This window comes from Phocoena phocoena, chromosome 3 (assembly GCF_963924675.1).
Source record: "Phocoena phocoena chromosome 3, mPhoPho1.1, whole genome shotgun sequence".
In the NCBI taxonomy this organism is placed as follows: domain Eukaryota; kingdom Metazoa; phylum Chordata; class Mammalia; order Artiodactyla; family Phocoenidae; genus Phocoena; species Phocoena phocoena.
Window position 1 is genome coordinate 108,073,674 of NC_089221.1, and position 19,859 is coordinate 108,093,532.

At 35.8% G+C, this 19,859-nt stretch overlaps 1 protein-coding gene across 1 annotated transcript in view; it reads left to right on the top strand.

The window, feature by feature from the left end:
- The window catches only part of ADAMTS19 (ADAM metallopeptidase with thrombospondin type 1 motif 19), a 281,131-nt gene that overhangs the window by 183,392 nt on the left and 77,880 nt on the right, over positions 1-19,859 (top strand). Inside the window, exons 14-16 of the mRNA XM_065874275.1 lie at positions 1,341-1,468; positions 5,546-5,666; positions 12,584-12,664. Coding sequence (XP_065730347.1) covers positions 1,341-1,468; positions 5,546-5,666; positions 12,584-12,664 — 330 coding nt within the window. The remainder of the gene's footprint in view (positions 1-1,340; positions 1,469-5,545; positions 5,667-12,583; positions 12,665-19,859) is intronic.

Sequence of the window (19,859 nt, forward strand, 5' to 3'; positions counted from 1 at the left end):
CACTGAATAAACATAACGTACTTTGAGGTGTGACAGCACACTGAACTGCTTTATTGCAGCGTATAATAGCATCTTAAAGGGAAATTTCAAAACCATTCACATTAAAAGCCATGGTACAACTCCCCAAAATTGTTAAGACCAGTATCCAGAAGCCACATGTGAAAACTGTTTGAAATGTTCAATTCTGAAGGCTCCTTTAACTGTCTGTCTTCTCTTTGCCAAGTGATACCCTGTTCCATGCCTCTGGCTGTTATTTGGTATTTATAGAATCCCATCAGCATACGTGGAACTTTACTGAAGACATAAGCGAAGATCAGTGTCAGAGACTGAAAACTATTTCCCATTCTATTTGTATGAGCTTAATAAACAGCAAAGGGCCTGACTGGTGTCAAGCCAATAGAGTAGTAATGTAGCCTGGAAATTGCTCTGAAGTTTCTGATTTGGATAATCCTACTACTGGTGTTACCAAATACTACAGCTCCTCTGCAGGATGCTTAGAAACAGAAACAGCACTTTAAAAATGTTTTGCCACTTTTTGACTGAGCCTAATAGGCAAGTGTTTTAACTCTAACCCTCCTACCTTATTGTTTAAGGAAGCACTGAAGGTGACTGCCACCCATTCAAGAATTCTTTACCTAGAACTGTAGTTCTCACCCTAAACATCATACATCCTGACATGCTTTCTGAGTAAGCAATGAAGAGGGTGAGTCCCAGCTAGCACTTCAGCAACTGTGCATTCCGATGGATGTTCTCATGGGATTGTATTGCATTGCTAAACATCCTCGCAATGGAAAATCTTACAAGAATGGTTCATCTTAGAAGTTCTTCTTTCTCCCTTTACAAATTTTTCAGTTAGAAAATGCCAAATGCATAGGATTTTAAATTAGTGTATTGGAATTTAGAAGTGAGACATCAAGAAAGGCTTCATGAATAAAGTAAATCTTAAATAGGCAGAAATCTGATATGTTCTTAAAATGAGTTCATGCCAAAAGATACGAGCAAAAAATGGGAGTATGCAAAATAGTTTTCATGAAAAATGCTTGGTTTGTGTGTGGTAGAGGTTTAGTGCCAGAAAATAATAAATGGTACATTTAAAAAATAATCTGAAGGCATAATTCTTAAGAAGGAGATTAATATTCATTGGATACCTATTTCTGCTCAGGCATTATCTCATTTACTACTTATAATAACCCTCTAGTATTATATATTCTAATAGTGCATTACTCAGTTAATATCAGATTATATTTTTTTACTCCTAACTGTTCTGAAAAATAAAGCTTGAGGTAAAAATACTTATGGAACAAATTTTGTTCATTTATTTTTATCCACTCTGTATGTAGAAAAACCATGTGCCTTGTTTTGCTCTCCTGTTGGAAAAGAACAGCCTATTCTTCTATCAGAAAAAGTGTTGGATGGAACTTCTTGTGGATATCAGGGATTAGATATCTGTGCAAATGGCAGGTGTCAGGTAAGACATTCCAAAAGGGAGAGTGTATATGCTGAGGGAGGGTTGGGGGACCTTCGAGCAGCTGCACAGTACAGTGGAAAGCTCTGCCTCAACTGTGATCTTCAGCAAGTCTGATCAGCTTTGAAAGTCCATTTCTTCATCTGTATAATGAAGAGTCCAGACTAGAAAATATATAATACTCATTACTAGCTGAAAGAATCTGAAAATTTTATTCTGTAATGTACATATTACAGGTGTAAAATTGTGACACTTTGGGCATTCCAGACCAGAAGCTCAAGCACTCCAGTTCTCCATGACTTGTGTCCAAGACTGAGCCATGGGGCAAAAACCTATAAAATCAGTCTTATTACTCAAAGTATCATCAACATTCTTGAATCAGCTGATTTCTAAATGTACATTCAATTTTTTATTATACTTAAGCGTTTCATTTGCCTATTTCTTTTTAAAAATAATCTCCATCTACTATGTGCATTTATGTGCTTTTCTTTATTTGAAAGGAGACATTCTGGGCTTCCCTGGTGGCGCAGTGGTTGAGAGTCCGCCTGCCGATGCAGGGGACGCGGGTTTGTGCCCCAGTCCGGGAAGATCCCACATGCCGCGGAGCGGCTGGGCCCGTGAACCATGGCCGCTGAGCCTGCGCGTCCAGAGCCCGTGCTCCTCAACGGGAGAGGCCACAACAGTGAGAGGCCTGCGTACCACAAAAAAAAAAAAAAAAAAAAAAAAGGAGACATTCTGTTAAAATGAATATGAATAGTGTAGTGGAAAGATCAAACGCTAAAGCTTTGAAGTTGCTAGTTACAGGTCTGCCACTGTCTCAGGTTGGCTTCCCCTGGAAGATTATTATGCAGGAAGTATAATACCAGGTGTTTTCATGATCAACATGTATGCAGAGCCGGAAGGAGGCAGGACTGAGCACAGGGAGCATTTGGGCTTGGTACAGTCACAAGATGTCAACTGGCCGTGTGAGGAGCATTGTGGCTGGGATGGCTCTTCAAAGTTGTCCCCATTTGGGGTGAGAAAACCAGACCTTTTTAACCCCCATTATCTACTAGTGTTTGGATACAAGCTGTCCCAGGGGATGAGGGGGATGTGATCTTGGGAAACGCAGATTTCTTTAGGCTAGCCATTTTCTTCTAAACAGGGCTGAAGGCTAAGAGCCATCAGCTGATAAATTTCCCAGGCATGGAAGGAAAATATGTACATCCTTTAGTAATAAAAGAGGTATCTGAGTGGAGGAGGACTGAATCCACGAGAACCACTAGGAAACTGTGTTCTCGGGAAAATCACTTAAAATATGTATGTGTCCGTTAATCTGTAAAATAAAATAGGCAGGCCAGTGGTCATGACTTTTTTGTGCAATACACTCCTTTGAGAATTTGATAAAAGTTTTGGTTTCTTCCTATAAAAAACGCATACCTGACCACATATGCACACACACGCATGTGCACACATGCTCCAAAATTTGAAAACAATTACGGGCTATGGATGGATCAATCTCTGGTCCAATAGAAGGCTATAGACTTCTGGATAAAAACTTGGAAACATCGTGAAACTTAAATGCTTTAGCAGCTCTCAGATTCTTTATTTTGCCATCATGCTCTAACATTTAAAGCGTAGAATCATGCAATATATTTGGTATAAGAGACAGTCTTATAATTACATATTAATTTCCTTTATTCTTTAACAGAATATGGCAGTAGCCTGAAATATAATTTTTCATTTGTCTATTTAAAAATCATTGCAATTATTTATCTATACATATTTTGTTTTCAAAACTGTATGTTGTACAATTAAAACTTTTATCTTTATTTTATCATTTTATGTAAATGTCAGATTAGTATATGACTTAAACGAATTTATTTTTCAAAAGAAATTATTTTCCTAACTCTATATGCCAAATATAATAGCTTACATTGCTGTGCTTTTCACTTAACAGTATTGTGTAAGCCAGATCTTTTATAGAGTCCCTAGGTAAACATAAAAGTAACAGCAACAACAACAAAAAATTCTGCAGAAGTGTTATGTGAACCTGATGATTATAATTAAAGTTCTGTGAAATGAGTTGTAACTTCTGACAGCATTGGAATACTTCAGGATTCTGGCTTTTTAACTAACATGCTTCATTCTGTCTTTCAGTATAATTAAAAGCATGCTTCCTTTTTTGTCTCTGACAACCCTCTGTATCCTGGGTTTGGCTAGAGTGTTTTATTTTTATCATAAAACATACACCATTGAAGTTGAACGTAGAATTCTAAACTTGGTGAGTGGACTAAGGAGGGCAATTGAAAATAGACAGCTTTCTCCTGGTGACCCAGTTTGGCTCCCTGGCATTTCTATCCTGGAAGAGGATAGAGAAAACTCTCCTCTGTATTATCATGGTACCTGCCAGTTTCCAGCCTGCCATTGGTACTTCAGGTACCTGCCACCAGTTAAACAGTATTGTCTTTTCCAAGTCATTCATCCTCAACTTTTAGAGTTATGTGAGCGTATTTCGATAAGTGTGGATGCTTGAGGCTACCAGTTACAAAATACTAATTCTTTGATTCTTATTTTAAGCTTACGTGATTATTGAACCATGGCATTATGTCTATCCCTGCCTTTTATTTTAGATTTTACAAACTTATACTATCCCAGTTACAAGGGTTACAAAAAACTAAGAGACAACTAGGTACTAATTTATTCAATCATTTAACTACTATTTATCAAGTTTATTATATTTGCTGAGAAACAAGTCGGATGCTAGGGATAGAGCAATAAAGGCACTTTTTATCATTTCAAAATCACTCTAAACTCTACTCTAAATTTTCTCCTCATTTGTACATGAAGGAGAGACTTTTTCTTTAACCCCAGGACTCTCAGGTCTTTTCATGGCTCCTGATCAGTGGACTCTGACCATATCTTTGTTGTATTTTGAGAATTTCCTGTGGTGACCACCTCTTTCATCCAGAAACATTCTCTTCATTTCTCCCTGAATAAGCTTTGATTCGCTGGTCAGAGTTCTCCACTATTGCATTGTTTTGTCTACTTCTTGACACTGATACACACCCTCATGACAAAGGGAAAGGATGCTGTATTATGCAGGTTTAATGCGATTTTTGCTTTCTTGGGATATCATCCTGCAGCTGCATTTTATAACCTGCTCCTTCCCACACCCAACACCACCGACACCAACCACAGAAAAAGACCCTGGTTGTTTTTCTGTTTTATGTGATATTTTAAAAATTTATTTAAATAATTGTAACTTGTTATGAATGGATGTAACATCAGTCAGTCTTGCAGCTTCTTCTTGATTAGGAGAGATGGTATAATTCTACCATTTGTTTCTGACAGTACAGACATTAACTTATGCACTTTGAGTATGCACAACTTTGCAAAATATCATATTTTCTAAACATCAAAGGGAGACCAACATTATTCACTAGAAAAGAGTCAATGATTTAATCTAAGAAGATTCATATTAACATCATTCTTCTGGGAACATATAAAAATTAATTATCCCAGTGTTACTGTTTTCTTATAGCAACCATAGGTTGTGAGCAGTTCTTACTCACTCATGCGTTAGATGCCAAAGAAGTTGGGGGTAGAAGTTTATTGGTGAACTGTAATGAATGTAAACATTTATATTTGGTTTCCACAGAGTTAATATTTAATACTCAGCATCTCCTCTTCAACCACTTTAGGAGTGAAGCCACCCATCCATACGGTGAAGCTTATCTGTTCTATGTTGAGTAGAATGAATTAGATTTATCATGTTATATTTAATAGAAATGTGACTTCCTTTGGGATTTATGTAAATTGCATTTGTCTCAATAATAGTTTTCCAAATTGCTTTAGGATACCATTTAATTCTTAATATAAGAAAAATACTTTTATCACTACCCTACTTTGGACAATTTACAGGTGGTATTATTTGACATGAGCTTGCTGTATTAGTTTGCACCAGAGAATATGGCATTTTATTAGTTTGTAAAATAAATAGGTCTAGTTTGTAGAGACTAGGTTTGTCCTAAAGTAGTGGTTAAAAGAGAAAAGAAGAAAAAGCTCATTTTATGATGTACTGTCATTCTCTTGTTGCAGAAAGTTGGCTGTGATGGTTTATTAGGGTCTCTTGCAAGGGAAGATCATTGTGGTGTATGCAATGGCAATGGAAAATCATGCAAAATCATTAAAGGAGATTTTAATCACACCAGAGGAGCAGGTGATTATTTTTTTATTTTTTCAAGGTTAACAATCCAAATAATCTCTGGGGACAGATTACATTGAACTTAACTTAGAAATGACAGTTCTGATTCTGTTGAAGACTTTTGTAATGGGTATTGAATGATTTTTTGCAATGACATACAGTACATGTGATATGAGCCAGAAATTCTAACAAGCCCATTTCCCAATACTGAAAACATGAAGTCGTTTGTTGTGCATTTAATAAATTGGAGCAGCAAGGGAATAATCTAATTTGCATTGGCCAATGTTATCAGGTTTCTACAGACCTTATCCTCCAATGCAAATTATTGATGTCTAACAGAGAATGATGATTTGTAACAGCCTGAAGCAACTATTGAGAGTATTAAGTCTTCAGGTTTTCAGCTTTCCATTTTCTTTATTTTTTTCCTAATGTTTTTACTAAATTCAAAAGGAATTAATTTTTTAAAAGAGAGAATCTATAGCAATGTAGCAAGTTGGAAACTGTAACAGGGAGTCAGAAGATGTGGGCTGATGTTCCAGATATATTAAGAGAGGGAACATGTCCTCTCTTGTTGTCTTTCCTCATCTATAAATACATCTATAAATACTCAGGGGATATGAGGATGAAGTGATGATGATTGATCTATGTAGTGTGAATTTTAAGGTGATCCACAACAAAAAGTGATATCTGTACTGAAATATAATAACCCACAAATAAGCTTTATATACAGAAAATGCTTTATACTGAAGCCCTCAAGCTTACGGAGAGGAAGCAAACATTTCTATGTTTACATTAGTGTCTTACCTAGACATCTATCTATTGAACTATCTTAGTATTTATGATTAAATTTTCATTATCATTCATATTCTTACATTACATACATCAACTTTTTCCTTTTTTACATTTCTTGTTCAAATACCAAGACCTGACCTAAAAATGTGTATTTGTTTTGATACAAAGAATAAGCCATTTATATTTGAATAATCAAGAAGACTGAGTTCATTCTAGATTTTAAAAAGTCCTTCAGAAAAGAAAATTAGACACAGCCCTCGAAAGCTGAATATAACCTTTCTCTAGGCCCCAGCAGAATAAAAGATAAGTGAGCTTGAAGAACTTGAAGCCTAAAAATAACTAAGGCCCAGGGTAAATTACAGATCAAAATCTCAACCTCCAAAGCTGTGAAAAAAGGTGACAGGTCCTACAAGTCAAAATCTGTCAGAACTCATTTAGAATAGTCAGATGGAGCTGTAACAGGCTCTTATACTTTCGCCTAAGTGCAATTATAATAAGCTTTTCAGCCTGATTGTGATGGGAGACGTTTTTATAGTGCAGAAGTTCAAATCAAGTCTGAAAGACTGAAGAGATTTAAAGACACTAGAATTTTTGAAGACTATTCCTGCATAGTTACTTAATTTGCATGGAAACAGTTCACTGAAGAATACCGATGCACATTCAGCACTGGTACATTTTTCTTAGTTGTAATAACACTTAATTTTTAAACTAAGCATTGACAACAGAAATAACAGTTAAAAATCAGTAATACAGTTCATTCTGACTGCAGTTAGGTGGATACATTTTTCCCCCAGATTCCTAATTCAAATCTCCTTTGTTTTTATTGCACTTTAATTTCTACTTTTGTTTATTAGTTTGTAAGTTATATTAATGACATATGTTATTTGAAAAATGCCTACGATATTGGGAATATCAGAGACGAATAATGTTACTTCCTTACAACAATCTGTCTTCCTTGCAACTCTCTGCTAGTTTAACATTGCTTACAGGGAAGAGACTAGAATTCTTAACTTGGACCATAGGGCCCTGTATGGTGTTGTTCCTACTTGTCTCTCTGGCATCATCTCACACCAAGGTCACTTTCCTTCTCTAAGCTGCAGCCACCAGATCTGTTACAGATGCTCAAACTTACCATGCTCCCTCTAGCACCTTGCATTTAAAAATATTGTTCTGTTAGCTTCCCCTTAGCTTTGCCTGGTTAATTCCTAGATGTCACTTAGATCTCAGTTCAAATGTCACTTCTTCAATGAAGTGTTCCCTGAACAACCTCTACCTCCTATCACCAACTAGTTTAGTGATTCTTACCGTATTTGTATATGTACGGTTCAGTTGTATGGTAATTTTCTAATTTTACACCCTTTGGTCTTTCCTGCTAGACTTTAAAGATCAGTGAGGAAAAGTATCATGGCTACTGTTGTTGAATACCCTATTCCCAATGACCAGTATAGTGTGTAATCCATTAACATTTGTTAATTTAATTAATAATGGAACATTATATTGTTACGACTTTAAAAAATACAAATCTGTATGAGTCCTTAATTATATCGTGGGCTTCATTTACTTGTGACTTTAGGAATGTGGTATTCATTTCTCTTGAGACAATTTTATCCTTGTAGTTTATGGACTTCCTAAAATTTCTTGAAGGAATTGTAGCCTTATTTGGTCCAGTTGGCCATGCACACTGTATATATTGTATGAGTAACACATGTGCAGACACGTGTGGGTGTTTTCAGTCCCTGTGCTGTATTTAGAGTTTGCTAAATCATTTTTATTGGAGCTAGAAAATCAACTTAAGAAGAGAATTCTTTTTCCTTTGTACATTTATCATGTCTTTCATTGTAACTTGCCTGGCCAGGGGATAATTTTTTAAGGGATTTTTAAAGGTAAGTTGTGTATTTGGCCACTTGTGCAACTATATAGTTATCAATCTACATTTAGAAGAAGGTGGGCATAAAACCTGTTATTCCTAGTACAAGAGATGATGATACTAATCCTGTACAAGGAACACATGCTCTTAGGCTTTTTATTTGTATGTTTGCCACAGCAATAAGAGAGTCATAGTGTCATGTATTCTAACTTGTGAAATAGTAGCAGCAGGCCATAGCTGGAATCAGACAGATCTGAGTTCAAACCTTGCGTCAGCTAATTACTAACAAGGAAGTCTTGAAAAAGGCAGTTTTTTTTTCTCTACCTTTATTTTCCAATCTATTAAATATCTACCTTAGATGGTATCATTATGGCTAAATGAAATAATTTACATAAATTATCTATAATTGTGACTAGCACATAGCAGTTGATCAAAATGTGGCATTTATCATTAATACTACCAAGAAGATAATGATTACTTTGGGCATTTTAAGATGGCTGATTAAGAATGGGATCTCTGGTTATGAAATAGGATCTTCCTATGTACAAAGCAAACTGTCCAACGTGAGGATCAAATTTATGACCTTGACATCACAGGTTTTATTTCAACTTCTGAGCTCAGCAGTAACCACTCGTATATTCACTTCTTTTAAAAATGTGCATTCTCAATTGTGCTAAATGGCTTATTTACTGAAAAATATCTAGAGCCTCAGTCTTCGGCTATCCCTCTTCAAATGTCTTTGCTTAATATTTTTCTTGCTCTCTTTCTTCTTTAAACTTAATCTAACTCACCTGTCCTCCAAGCCTTTTCAATTGAATAATTGCTCTATATTATATATTGCTCTGTATTGCTCTATACTATCTGTAGTATATAGATATAACTATAAACTTATACGTAACTGTTGTTACGTAAAATACAACATACCTCTGGGTTTCCTGCTAAACTCAAACAGGAATTTACAGTTACTACCTCTCCTCTACTTTTCTCTATCTACTCTTCTTTTTCAACATCCTGAAACTTATCATCTTCTCCAAACACATTACTAAATTTATTTGCTCAGAGATGAACAGTTACCTCTTTTTTTTTTTTTTTTTTTTTTGTGGTACACGGGCCCCTCACTGCCGTGGCCTCTCCCGTTGCGGAGCACAGGCCCCGGACGCACAGGCCCAGCGGCCATAGCTCACGGGCCCAGACGCTCCGCGGCACGCGGGATCCTCCCGGACCGGGACACGAACCAGCGTCCCCTGCATCGGCAGGCGGACCCCCAACCACCGCGCCACCAGGGAAGCCCGAACAGTTACCTCTTGATTGTGACATCCAATGGGCTCTCCTTGGTCACCTTTCTCTTTGATGTCTGTACAGCTTTTTGCACCAACAATTCTTTTTAAAATATTCTAATTCATAAGATCCTACTACATCAAAATAGCCAGATCTACCTCTCATGATTATTCCTTCTCTGTATTCTTTCCTAATTTTTTTTTTCAGTCTCTCTGTTAAAAACCATAGGGCTTCCCTGGTGGCACAGTGGTTAAGAATCTGCCTGCCAATGCAGGAGATATGGGTTTGAGCCCTGGTCCAGGAAAATCCCACATGCTGTGGAGCAGCTAAGCCCATGCACCACAACTACTGAGCCTGTGCTCTAGAGCCCACAAGCCACAACTACTGAGCCTACGTGCCTAGAGTCCATGCTCTGCAACAAGAGAAGCCACCACAGTGAGAAGCCCACACACCGCAACAAAGAGTGGCCCCCACTCGCTGCAATTAGAGGAAGCCCGCACACAGCAATGAAGACCCAATGCAGCCAAAAATAAATAAATTAAATAAACAAATTAAAAAAGAAAAAAACATAACTGTCACCGAGGTTGAATCCTTGACTTCTCCTGTCTCTCAGTTTTCTCCGTTAACTCCCATGGCTTAAATTACTGCCTCACAAAGGTACTTCAACAGGCTGACCTTTCCCTGGAGTTGTAGAAGTTCCAGAGTTCTTACTGGATATTTTTACTAGTGTGTTATACTGTTTTGTTAAAAACAAGTTGCAAAGCCAAACATCAGATTATTGCCCAAACTTGACTTCCATGTTCCTATAAACGATGGCTGCATTTGCACATAAGTAATAATGAAGAATTGTGTTCAATGTTTATTTCCCCACTTTCTATTGGTTCTCAAATTCAGAATTTGTTTTCTTTACTATGCCTTCTGGTTTTTCTACCTTAGCCTCTAGCACTCCTGGATTTTTACATTAGCCTCCTGACACTGTTATCTACAACTATATCGCTGGGCATCTTGCATACTGCTGTCAGATAAAGCCTCTCCAAACTGGTGTCTAACTACCACATTCCTTGCTGTAGAATGTTCAGTAGCTTCAAATGGATAAATTCAGTGTCCTGGGCATGCATTTAAACTCTCCTAATATAGCCAAATTCTTACACCTTCTCATTCTGTCAGAATTATTATATTTCTGTGGTCCTAAAAATACCACTTACTATGTTACTTTTCTTTACATTCAGTGAACTCATTCTTTTTCTGTATGTAGTTGACTCTTAAATAACAAAGGTTTGAACTGCATTGGTCCACTTATATGTGGATTTTTAAAAATAGTAAATACTATAGTACCACACGACCTGCAGTTGTTTGAATCTACGGATGTAGAACCACGGATACAGAGGGTTCACTATTTATTATACTCAGATTTTTTACTGCATGGAAGATCAGTGCCCTTAACCCCTGCATTGTTCAAGGGTCACCTGTATATCCAAATTCTATCCGTTCTTCAAAGACAGTTAATCTATCTGCTTCTTTATGAAGCTTTCCTTGACTATATGAAATGTTCTCTCCTCTGAATCATTGTGACTCCTGCTGATGCCAGTGTTTCTCAAACATAAGTAATGTATATAACCACTTAAAAGAAAAAAAGGAAAAAAAATCCCACTTCTATGAGTTAAAATAGCAGCGAAACTTTTGAGTATTGACGTGATCAGAGAAGGGGGGCAGTTTAAACAACACTGTTTTACATTCTTCAGCAGGGAATTAAACTATTTTGAATATGATCTTTTTAACATAAATTTGGAAGTTTTATTTAAGTCGTTTTTATGTAAGATATTTGTGCCTTGTCTTAATTCAATTATAAGCTCATTGAGTACACAGACCTTCTTACCTTACTTCAATATACCAATAGACAGTAAACATTTGTTTCCATTTTCATTGCTGCATATTGTGTTCATATAACAAAGTGGAAGTGCTTGTATGATTTGGTGTTACTAAAAATGGTTAAATTGAGTAAGTATTATTTGCTAATGGAAATGTTGATTTGAAAAGCACAGACCTCTAATCCCAGGTGGGGTGTCTGTTACCTTTTGGTAAACACCAAATAACTGTCAACAGTTTCAGGAATTTGAATTATTGATCAACAGGAGACAACTCTGGGATTAGCTGTTATACCTTTTTAACGTAGCTTTGAAATTAAACTTTTATCAGGGCTGTATGTAGCTACACAGAAGTACTAAGAAGACTATTAAATGTTATTTTACTATAATTTTAAAGCATAACTATTCAGCCAAAAGTTGGCATCTGCTGTCTTTTCTGTACCAAATGAAGTCTTGATTTTGACTTTTTATGCACACTTTCTCTTCTATCCAGCTTTATCTTACCGTCTTATTTCACTTCAGGCATTACATTCCTAACCACTGCTGAAGAGAAACACCTAATTGTATCTTGCTCCTAGCCATCTGACACCTTCCAGGGTGACACCAGATTGCTTGGTGTGGCCTTATTACCCTTCTCTCCAGCCCCAGATTCAAAACCCTTGGTTAATCTTCCAGAGAGGGCTTGGTCTCTCTTGTCCTATACTCAACAACTTCGGGGACCAGACATCCGCCATCTGTATGCTCTCCAGCTGTGTTTGCTCCTTCCGCCCACTTTCTAACTTAAAGGAGTTCCATGAGCAGAACTTAAGGTTATTTGCTCTGTTCCAAGATTCACTGTGTTTCTAACCAGGCTGTCCCGTTGTGCTTTTTTCTCACCTCATAATTCATAAGCTGTCAGGGAGCTTTACAGTCACCTACTTGCTCTTGATAGCGTTGTATTCTCAACGTTTTTCCAAGAAACTTCTCCACTTGAACTTATGACAGCTTTTATACATAATTTTTTTTCTTTACATAGGTATTGAAGTATCACAGCAAAAGCCAAAACCAAAAGAGAAATAGGGCAAGTCAATGAAGAAAAGAAGAATTAGAAAAAACTCAAGATGTATTTCATGTTTTATTGATTCTTACAGGTTATGTAGAAGTGTTGGTGATACCTGCTGGAGCAAGAAGAATCAAAATTGTGGAGGAAAAACCGGCACACAGCTACTTAGGTAACCTGTGTTACAGACGCAGAGCCCATGCAAGTCCAAGCTTAGCTGCCCTGCCCTGAGAGTGCTCTTATGCCCAAGACTTTAGTGTGTTTCTAGTTACATGTTTGAATTTCCCAGGAAGCACCTCTTGTCATATCAAGTAGGAATTTTTTCCTTCCCTCCCAGGGGCTTCCCAGGAGCAAAAGCAATCTGGTTGTCTCTGTGTTTGGTGGGGGTGGGTGTTATAAATTACTTCCTCATGTTAGTCCATGTTAGGAAACAAACACTCATTGGGGGATTTGGGTATGTTTTATTTCATATATATATATATATATATATATATATATATATATATTTAATAAATATATTTATTTCATATATACATAAACATAAATGTATACATATTCATGTTTACTGCATGTGCAAATGCATACATCAATGTGTGTGTGTATATATATATATATATATATATATATATATATATATAAAATGATTGCTCTATAATTTGGAAATCTTGTGGGATTCTTAAAAAAATTTCTATGTACTAAAAGGACTTCCCCTTTTAATGGAAGACAGTGTTCTCTTTTGCCTCACTTCAGGTGTACTCATTTATGAAGAAAGTATTTTTTAAAAAATTTTTAATAGAAAAAGTTGACTTGCATTATTATGTAGTTTCAGGTATACTGTATAGTGCCTTGACATATGCATACATTATGAAATGGTCACCACCGTAAGTCTAGTAACCATCTGTTCCTGAATGAAGTTATTACAATGTTATTGACCATATTCCTTTTGCTATGTATGACAGGACCTTGACTTGCTAATTTCATTACTGGAGGTTTTTACCTCTTACTCCCCTTCACCTATTTCATGTACCCCCCCACCCTCTCCCTCTGGCAGTCACCCCTTTGTATCTAAGAGTTTCTTTTTGTTTTGTTTGTTTTTCTTGTCTGACTGCTATTCCAATACTATGTGGAATGAAAGTGGTGAGAGTGGGCATCTTTATCTTATTCCTGATTCTAGAGGAAATGCTTTCACCTATTCACCATTGAGTATGACGTTGGCTGTGGTTTTGTCATATCTGGCCTTTATTACGTTGAAGTATATTCCCTCTATACCCACTTCATTGAAAGTTTTTTTATCATAAATAAATGCTGAATTTTGTAAAAAGCTTTTTCTGCACCTATTGAGATGATTATATGATTTTTATTCCTCAGTTTGTTTACATGATGTATCACATTGATTGATTTGTGGATAATGAACTATCCTTGCAACTCTGGGATAAACCTCACTTAATCATGGTGTAATATCCTTTTAATGTATTGTTGAATTTGATTTTCTAATATTTTGTTGAGGAGTTTTAGATCTATATTCATCAGGGATATTGGCCTGTAATTTTCTTTTCTTCTGGTGTCTTTGTCTAGTTTGGGTATCAAGGCAATTCTGGCCTCACAGAATGAATTTGAAAGTGTTCCTTTCTCTTCAATTTTGGGGAATAGTTTGAGAAGGATAGACATTAACTCTTCTTTAAATGTTTGGTAGATTCACCTGTGGAGCTGTCTGGTCCTTGACTTTTGTTTATTGGGAGTTTTTTGATTACCGAATCAATTTCATTACTGATAATTGGTCTTTCATACTTTCTATTTCTTCCTGATTCAGTCTTGGGAGATTGCACATTTCCAGGAATTTATTCGTTGCTTATAGGTTGTCCTATTTATTTATTTTTTTTTTTTTTTTGCGGTACGCCGGCCTCTCACTGTTGTGGCCTGTCCCGTTGCGGAGCACAGGCTCCGGACTCGCAGGCTCAGCGGCCATGGCTCACGGGCGCAGCCGCTCCATGGCACGTGGGATCTTCCAGGACTGGGGCACGAACCCGCGTCCCCTGCATCGGCAGGCGGACTCTCAACCACTGTGCCACCAGGGAAGCCCTGTCCAATTTATTGATGTATAATTATTCATAGTAATCTCTTATGATCCTCTGTATTTCTCTGGTGTTAATTGTAACTTTCTTTTCATTTATGATTTTATTTAATTGGGCCCTTGAGAAAGTATTTTTAAATTTTTAAGTACTACTTCTGGAAAAAAATTCTATCAGCTATTTTAATTAGGCCAGTTAATGATTTTTAAATATATGAAAGAAAATATTATGTTGTCAAAATACATATTGCTTATAAATTAATATTTCAAACTAAGTCATGTAAAATGATCTTTTATAGTCATGGCATCCACAGATAGAGGTATGTAATGTGATATGCTGGAAAAAGACTAAATATTCTCCCAGAATTTAAACATTGTATTTATATTATTTTTTTATTTTTATATTTTTATTTTATATTGGAGTATATTTGATTTACAATGTTGTATTAGATTTAGGTGTACAGCAAAGTGATTCAGTTATACATATACATATATCTATTCTTTTTCAGATTCTTTTCCTATTTAGGTTATTACAGAATATTGAGTAGAGTTCCCTATACTATACAGTAGGTCCTTGTTGATTCCTATTTTATATATAGTAGTGTGTATATGTTAATCCCAACCTCCTAATTTACACCCTCCCCCTTTTTTCCCTTTGGTGTAACCATAAGTTTGTTTTCTAAGTCTGTGAGTCTGTTTCTGTTTTGTAAGTAAATTCATTTGTATCATTTGTTTAGATTCCTCATGTAAGTGATATGATATTTGTCTTTCTCTGACATCACTTAGTATGATAATCTCTAGGTCCATCTATGTTGCTGCACATAGAATTATTTTATTCGTTCTTATGGCTGAGTAATATTCCATTGTGTATATGTACCAGCATCTTCTTTATCCATTCATCTGTTCATGGACATGTACACTGCTCCCATAGCTTCACTATTGTGAATAGTACTGCAATAAATATTTAGGGTGCATGTATCTTTTCGAATTAAGGTTTTCTCCAGATATATGCCCAGGAGTGGGATTGCTGGATCATATGGTAGCTCTATTTTTAGTTTTTTGAGGAACCTCCATAATGTTCTCCATAGTGGCTGTACAAATTTACATTCCCACCAACAGTGTAGAAAAAGGTTCCCTTTTCTTCACACCCTTTCCAGCATTTACTGCTTGTAAGCTTTTTGATGATGGACCATTCTGACCGGTGTGAGGTGATACCTCATTGTAGTTTTGATTTGCATTTCTCTAATAATTAGCGATGTTAAGCATCTTGTCATGTGCTTTTGACCATCTGTATGTCTTCTTTGGAGAAATGTCTATTTAGATCTTTGGCCCATTTTTGGATTGGGTTGTTTGTTTTTTACATATTGAGTTGTGTGAACTGTTTGTATATTTTGGAGATTAATCTCTTGTCAATTGCATCAATTGCAAACATTTTCTCCCATCCTGTGGGTTGTTTTTTTGTCTTGTTTATGGTTTCCTTTGCTGTGCAAAAGGTTTTAAGTTTAACTAGGTCCTGTTTGCTTATTTTTGTTTTTATTTTCATTACTCTAGGAGGTGGATCCAAAAAGATATTGCTGCAAATTATGACAAAGTGTATTCTGCCTATGTTTTCCTCTAAGAATTTTATAATATGCAGTCTTACATATAGGTCTTTAATCCATTTTGAGTTTATTTTTGTATTATGGTGTTAGAGAATGTTCTAATTTCATTCTTTTACATGTAACTGTCCAGTTTTCCCAGCACCACTTATTGAAGAGACTGTCTTTTCTCCATTGTATATTCTTGCCCCCTTTGTCATAGATTAATTGACCATAGGTGTGTGGGTTTATTTCTGGGTTTTCTATCCTGTTCCATTTGTCTATATTTCTGTGTTTGTGCCAGTACAAAACTGTTACTGTAGCTTTGTAGTATAGTCAGAAGTCAGGTAGCCTGGTTCCTCCAGCTCCATTTTCCTTTCTCAAGACTGCTTTGGCTATTTGGAGTATCTTGTGTTTCCACACAAATTTTTAAATTTTTTGTTCTACTTCTGTGAAAAATGTAATTGGGAATTTGATAGGGATTACATTGAATCTATAGATTGCCTTGGGTAATATAGTCATTTTGACAATATTGATTCTTCCAATCAAGGAACAGGGTATATCTTTCTATCTGTTTGCCTCATCTTCCATTTCTCTCATCAAAGTCTTTTACTTTTCAGAGTAGGGGTCTTTTGCCTCCTTAGGTAGGTTTATTCCTATGTATTTTTTTCTTTTTGATGTGATGGTAAATGGCATTGTTTCCTTAATTTCTCTTTCTGATATTTCATTGTTTTTGTATAGAAATGCAACAGAAATCTGTGTATTAATTTTGCGTCCTGCAACTTTACCACATTCATTGATGAGCTCTAGAAGGTTTCTGGTAGCATCTTTAGGATTTTCTATATATGGTACCATATCATCTGCAGACAGTGACAATTTTACTTCTTTTCCAATTTGGATTTCTTTTACTCTTTTTTTCCTCTGATTGCCGTGGGTAGGACTTCCAAAACTATGTTGAATAAAAGTGTCAGGAGTGCACATCCTTGTCTTGTTCCTGATCTTAGAGGAAATACTTTCAGCTTTTCACCATAGAGTATGATGTTAGCTGTGGGTTTGTCATATATGGCTTTTATTATGTTGAGGAATGTTCCCTCTATGCCCACTTGCTGGAGAGTTTTTATCATAAATGGGTGTTGAACTTTGTCAGAAGATTTTTCTGCACCTATTGAGATGATCATATGGTTTTTATTCTTCAATTTGTTAATGTCATGTATCGTACTGATTGATTTGTGGAGACTGAAAAATCCTTGCATACCTGGAATAATCCCACTTAATCATGGTGTATGATCCTTTTAATGTATTGTTGGATTCGGTTTGCTAGTATTTTTGCATCTATGTTCATCAATGATATTGATCTGTAATTTTCTTTTTTTGTGCTATCTTTGTCTGGTTTTGGTATCAGTGTGATGGCGGCCTCATAGAATGAGTTTGTGAGTATTCCTTTCTCTGCAACTTTTTGGAATAGTTTTAGAACAATGGTTGTTAACTCTTCTCTAAATGATTGGTAGAATTTACCTGTAAAGCCAGTAAAAGTCCTGGACTATTGTTTGTTGGGAATTTTTTAATCACAGTTTCAATTTCAGTACTTGTGCTTGGTCTGTTCTTATTTTCTATTTCTTCCTGGTTCCATCTTGGGAGATTGTACCTTTCTAAGAATTTGTCCATTTCTTCTAGGTTGTCCATTTTATTGGCAAATACTTGCTTATAGTAGTCTCTTATGATCCTTTTTATTTCTGTGGTGTCGTAACTTTTCCTTTTTCATTTCTAGTTTTATTGATTTGGGCTTTCTTCCTTTTTTCTTGATGAGTCTGCCTAAAGGTTTATCAATTTTGTTTATCTTTTCAATGAACCAACTTTTAGTTTCTTTGACCTTTTCTACTGTTTTCTTCATCTCTATTCCATTTATTTCCACTCTGATCTTTATGATTTCTTTCCTTCTATTAACTTTGGGTTTTGTTTGTTCTTCTTCTCCAGTTGCTTTAGGTGTAAGGTTAGGTTGTTTATTTGTCATTTTTCTTGTTAGCTGAGGTAAGATTGTATTGTTATAAACTTCCCTCTTAGAACTGCTTTTGCCACATCCCATAGGTTTTGTTTCGTCATGTTTTCATTTTCATTTGTCTCTAGATATTTCTTGATTTCCTCTTTGATTTCTTCAGCGATTGATTAATTATTTAGTAACATATTGTTTAGCCTCCATGTTTGTGTTTTTGTGCAGTTTTTTTCTTGTAGTTGATTTCTAATCTCATAATGTTGTTTTTAGAAAAGATGCTTAATATGATATCAGTTTTTTTTAATTTATTGAGACTTGCTTTATGGTCCAGCATGTGATCTATCCTGGGGAATGTTCCATGTGCATGTGAAAAGAATGTGTATTCTGCTGCTTTTGGATAAAATGTTCTATCAATATTAATTAAGTCCATCAGGTCTAATGTGTCATTTAAGGCCCATGTGTCCTTATTCATTTTCTGTCTGGAAGATCTGTGCACTGATGTAAGTGGGGTGTTATAGTCCCCCACTATGATTGTGTTACTGTTGATTTCTCCTTTTATGGCTATTAGCATTTACCTTATATATTGAGGTGCTTCTGTGTTGGGTGCATATATATTTACAATTGTTATATCTTCTTCTTGGATTGATCCCTTGATCATTATGTAGTGTCCTTCTTTTTCTCATCTAACAGCCTTTATTTTAAAGTCTCTTTTGTCTGACATGAGTATTACCACTCCAACTTTCTTTTGATTTCCATTTGCATGGAATACCTTTTTCCATCTTCTCACTTTCAATCTGTATGTGTCCCTAGATCTGAGGTGGGTCTCTTGTAGACAACATATATACGAATCTTCTTTTCATATCCATTCATCTACTCTATGTCTTTTGGTTGGAGCATTTAATCCATTTACATTTAAGGTAATTATCAATGTGTATGTTCTTATTGCCATTTTGTTAATTGTTTCGGATTTGTTTTCGTAGGTCTTTTTTCTTCCATCCCTCTTTTATTATCTTCTCTTGTTATTTGATGACTATCTTTAGTGTTGTGTTTGGATTCCTTTTTCTTTTTTCTGTGTATAGCTATTGTAGATATTTGGTTTATGGTTACCATGAGGTTTTGATATAGCACTCTGTATATAGACAAGATTGTCTTAAGTTGCTGGTCTCACTTTCAAATGCATTACTAATATCCTGCATTGGTACTTTCCTCACAGTTGCTGGTTTTGATATCATATTTGTGTGTGGATGATTTCCTACCTTTACTCTGTTTGCCTTTACCTGTGAGCTTTCCCATTCGTGTTTTTCTTCCTTCTAGTTGTGGCCTTTTCTTTTCTGCCTAGAGAAGTTCCTTTAGTATTTGCTGTAAAGCTGATTTGGTAGTGCTAAATTTTCTTAGCTTTTACTTGTTTGGAAATCTTTTGATTTCTCCATTGAATCTGAATGAGAGCCTTGCTGGGTAGAGTATTCTTGGTTGCAGGTTTTTCCTTTTCATCACTTTAAATATATCGTGCCACTCCCTTCTGTCCTGCAGAGTTTTTGCTGAAAAATCAGCTGATAACCTTATGGGGATTCCCTTGTATTTTATTTGTTGCTTTTCAAGTGTTGCTTTTAATATTTTCTCTTTGTCTTTAATGTTTATCAATTTAATATGTATCTCAGTGTGTTCCTCCTTGGGTTTATCCTATATGGAACTCTGCACTTCTTGGACTTGGGTGACTGTTCCCTTTCCTATG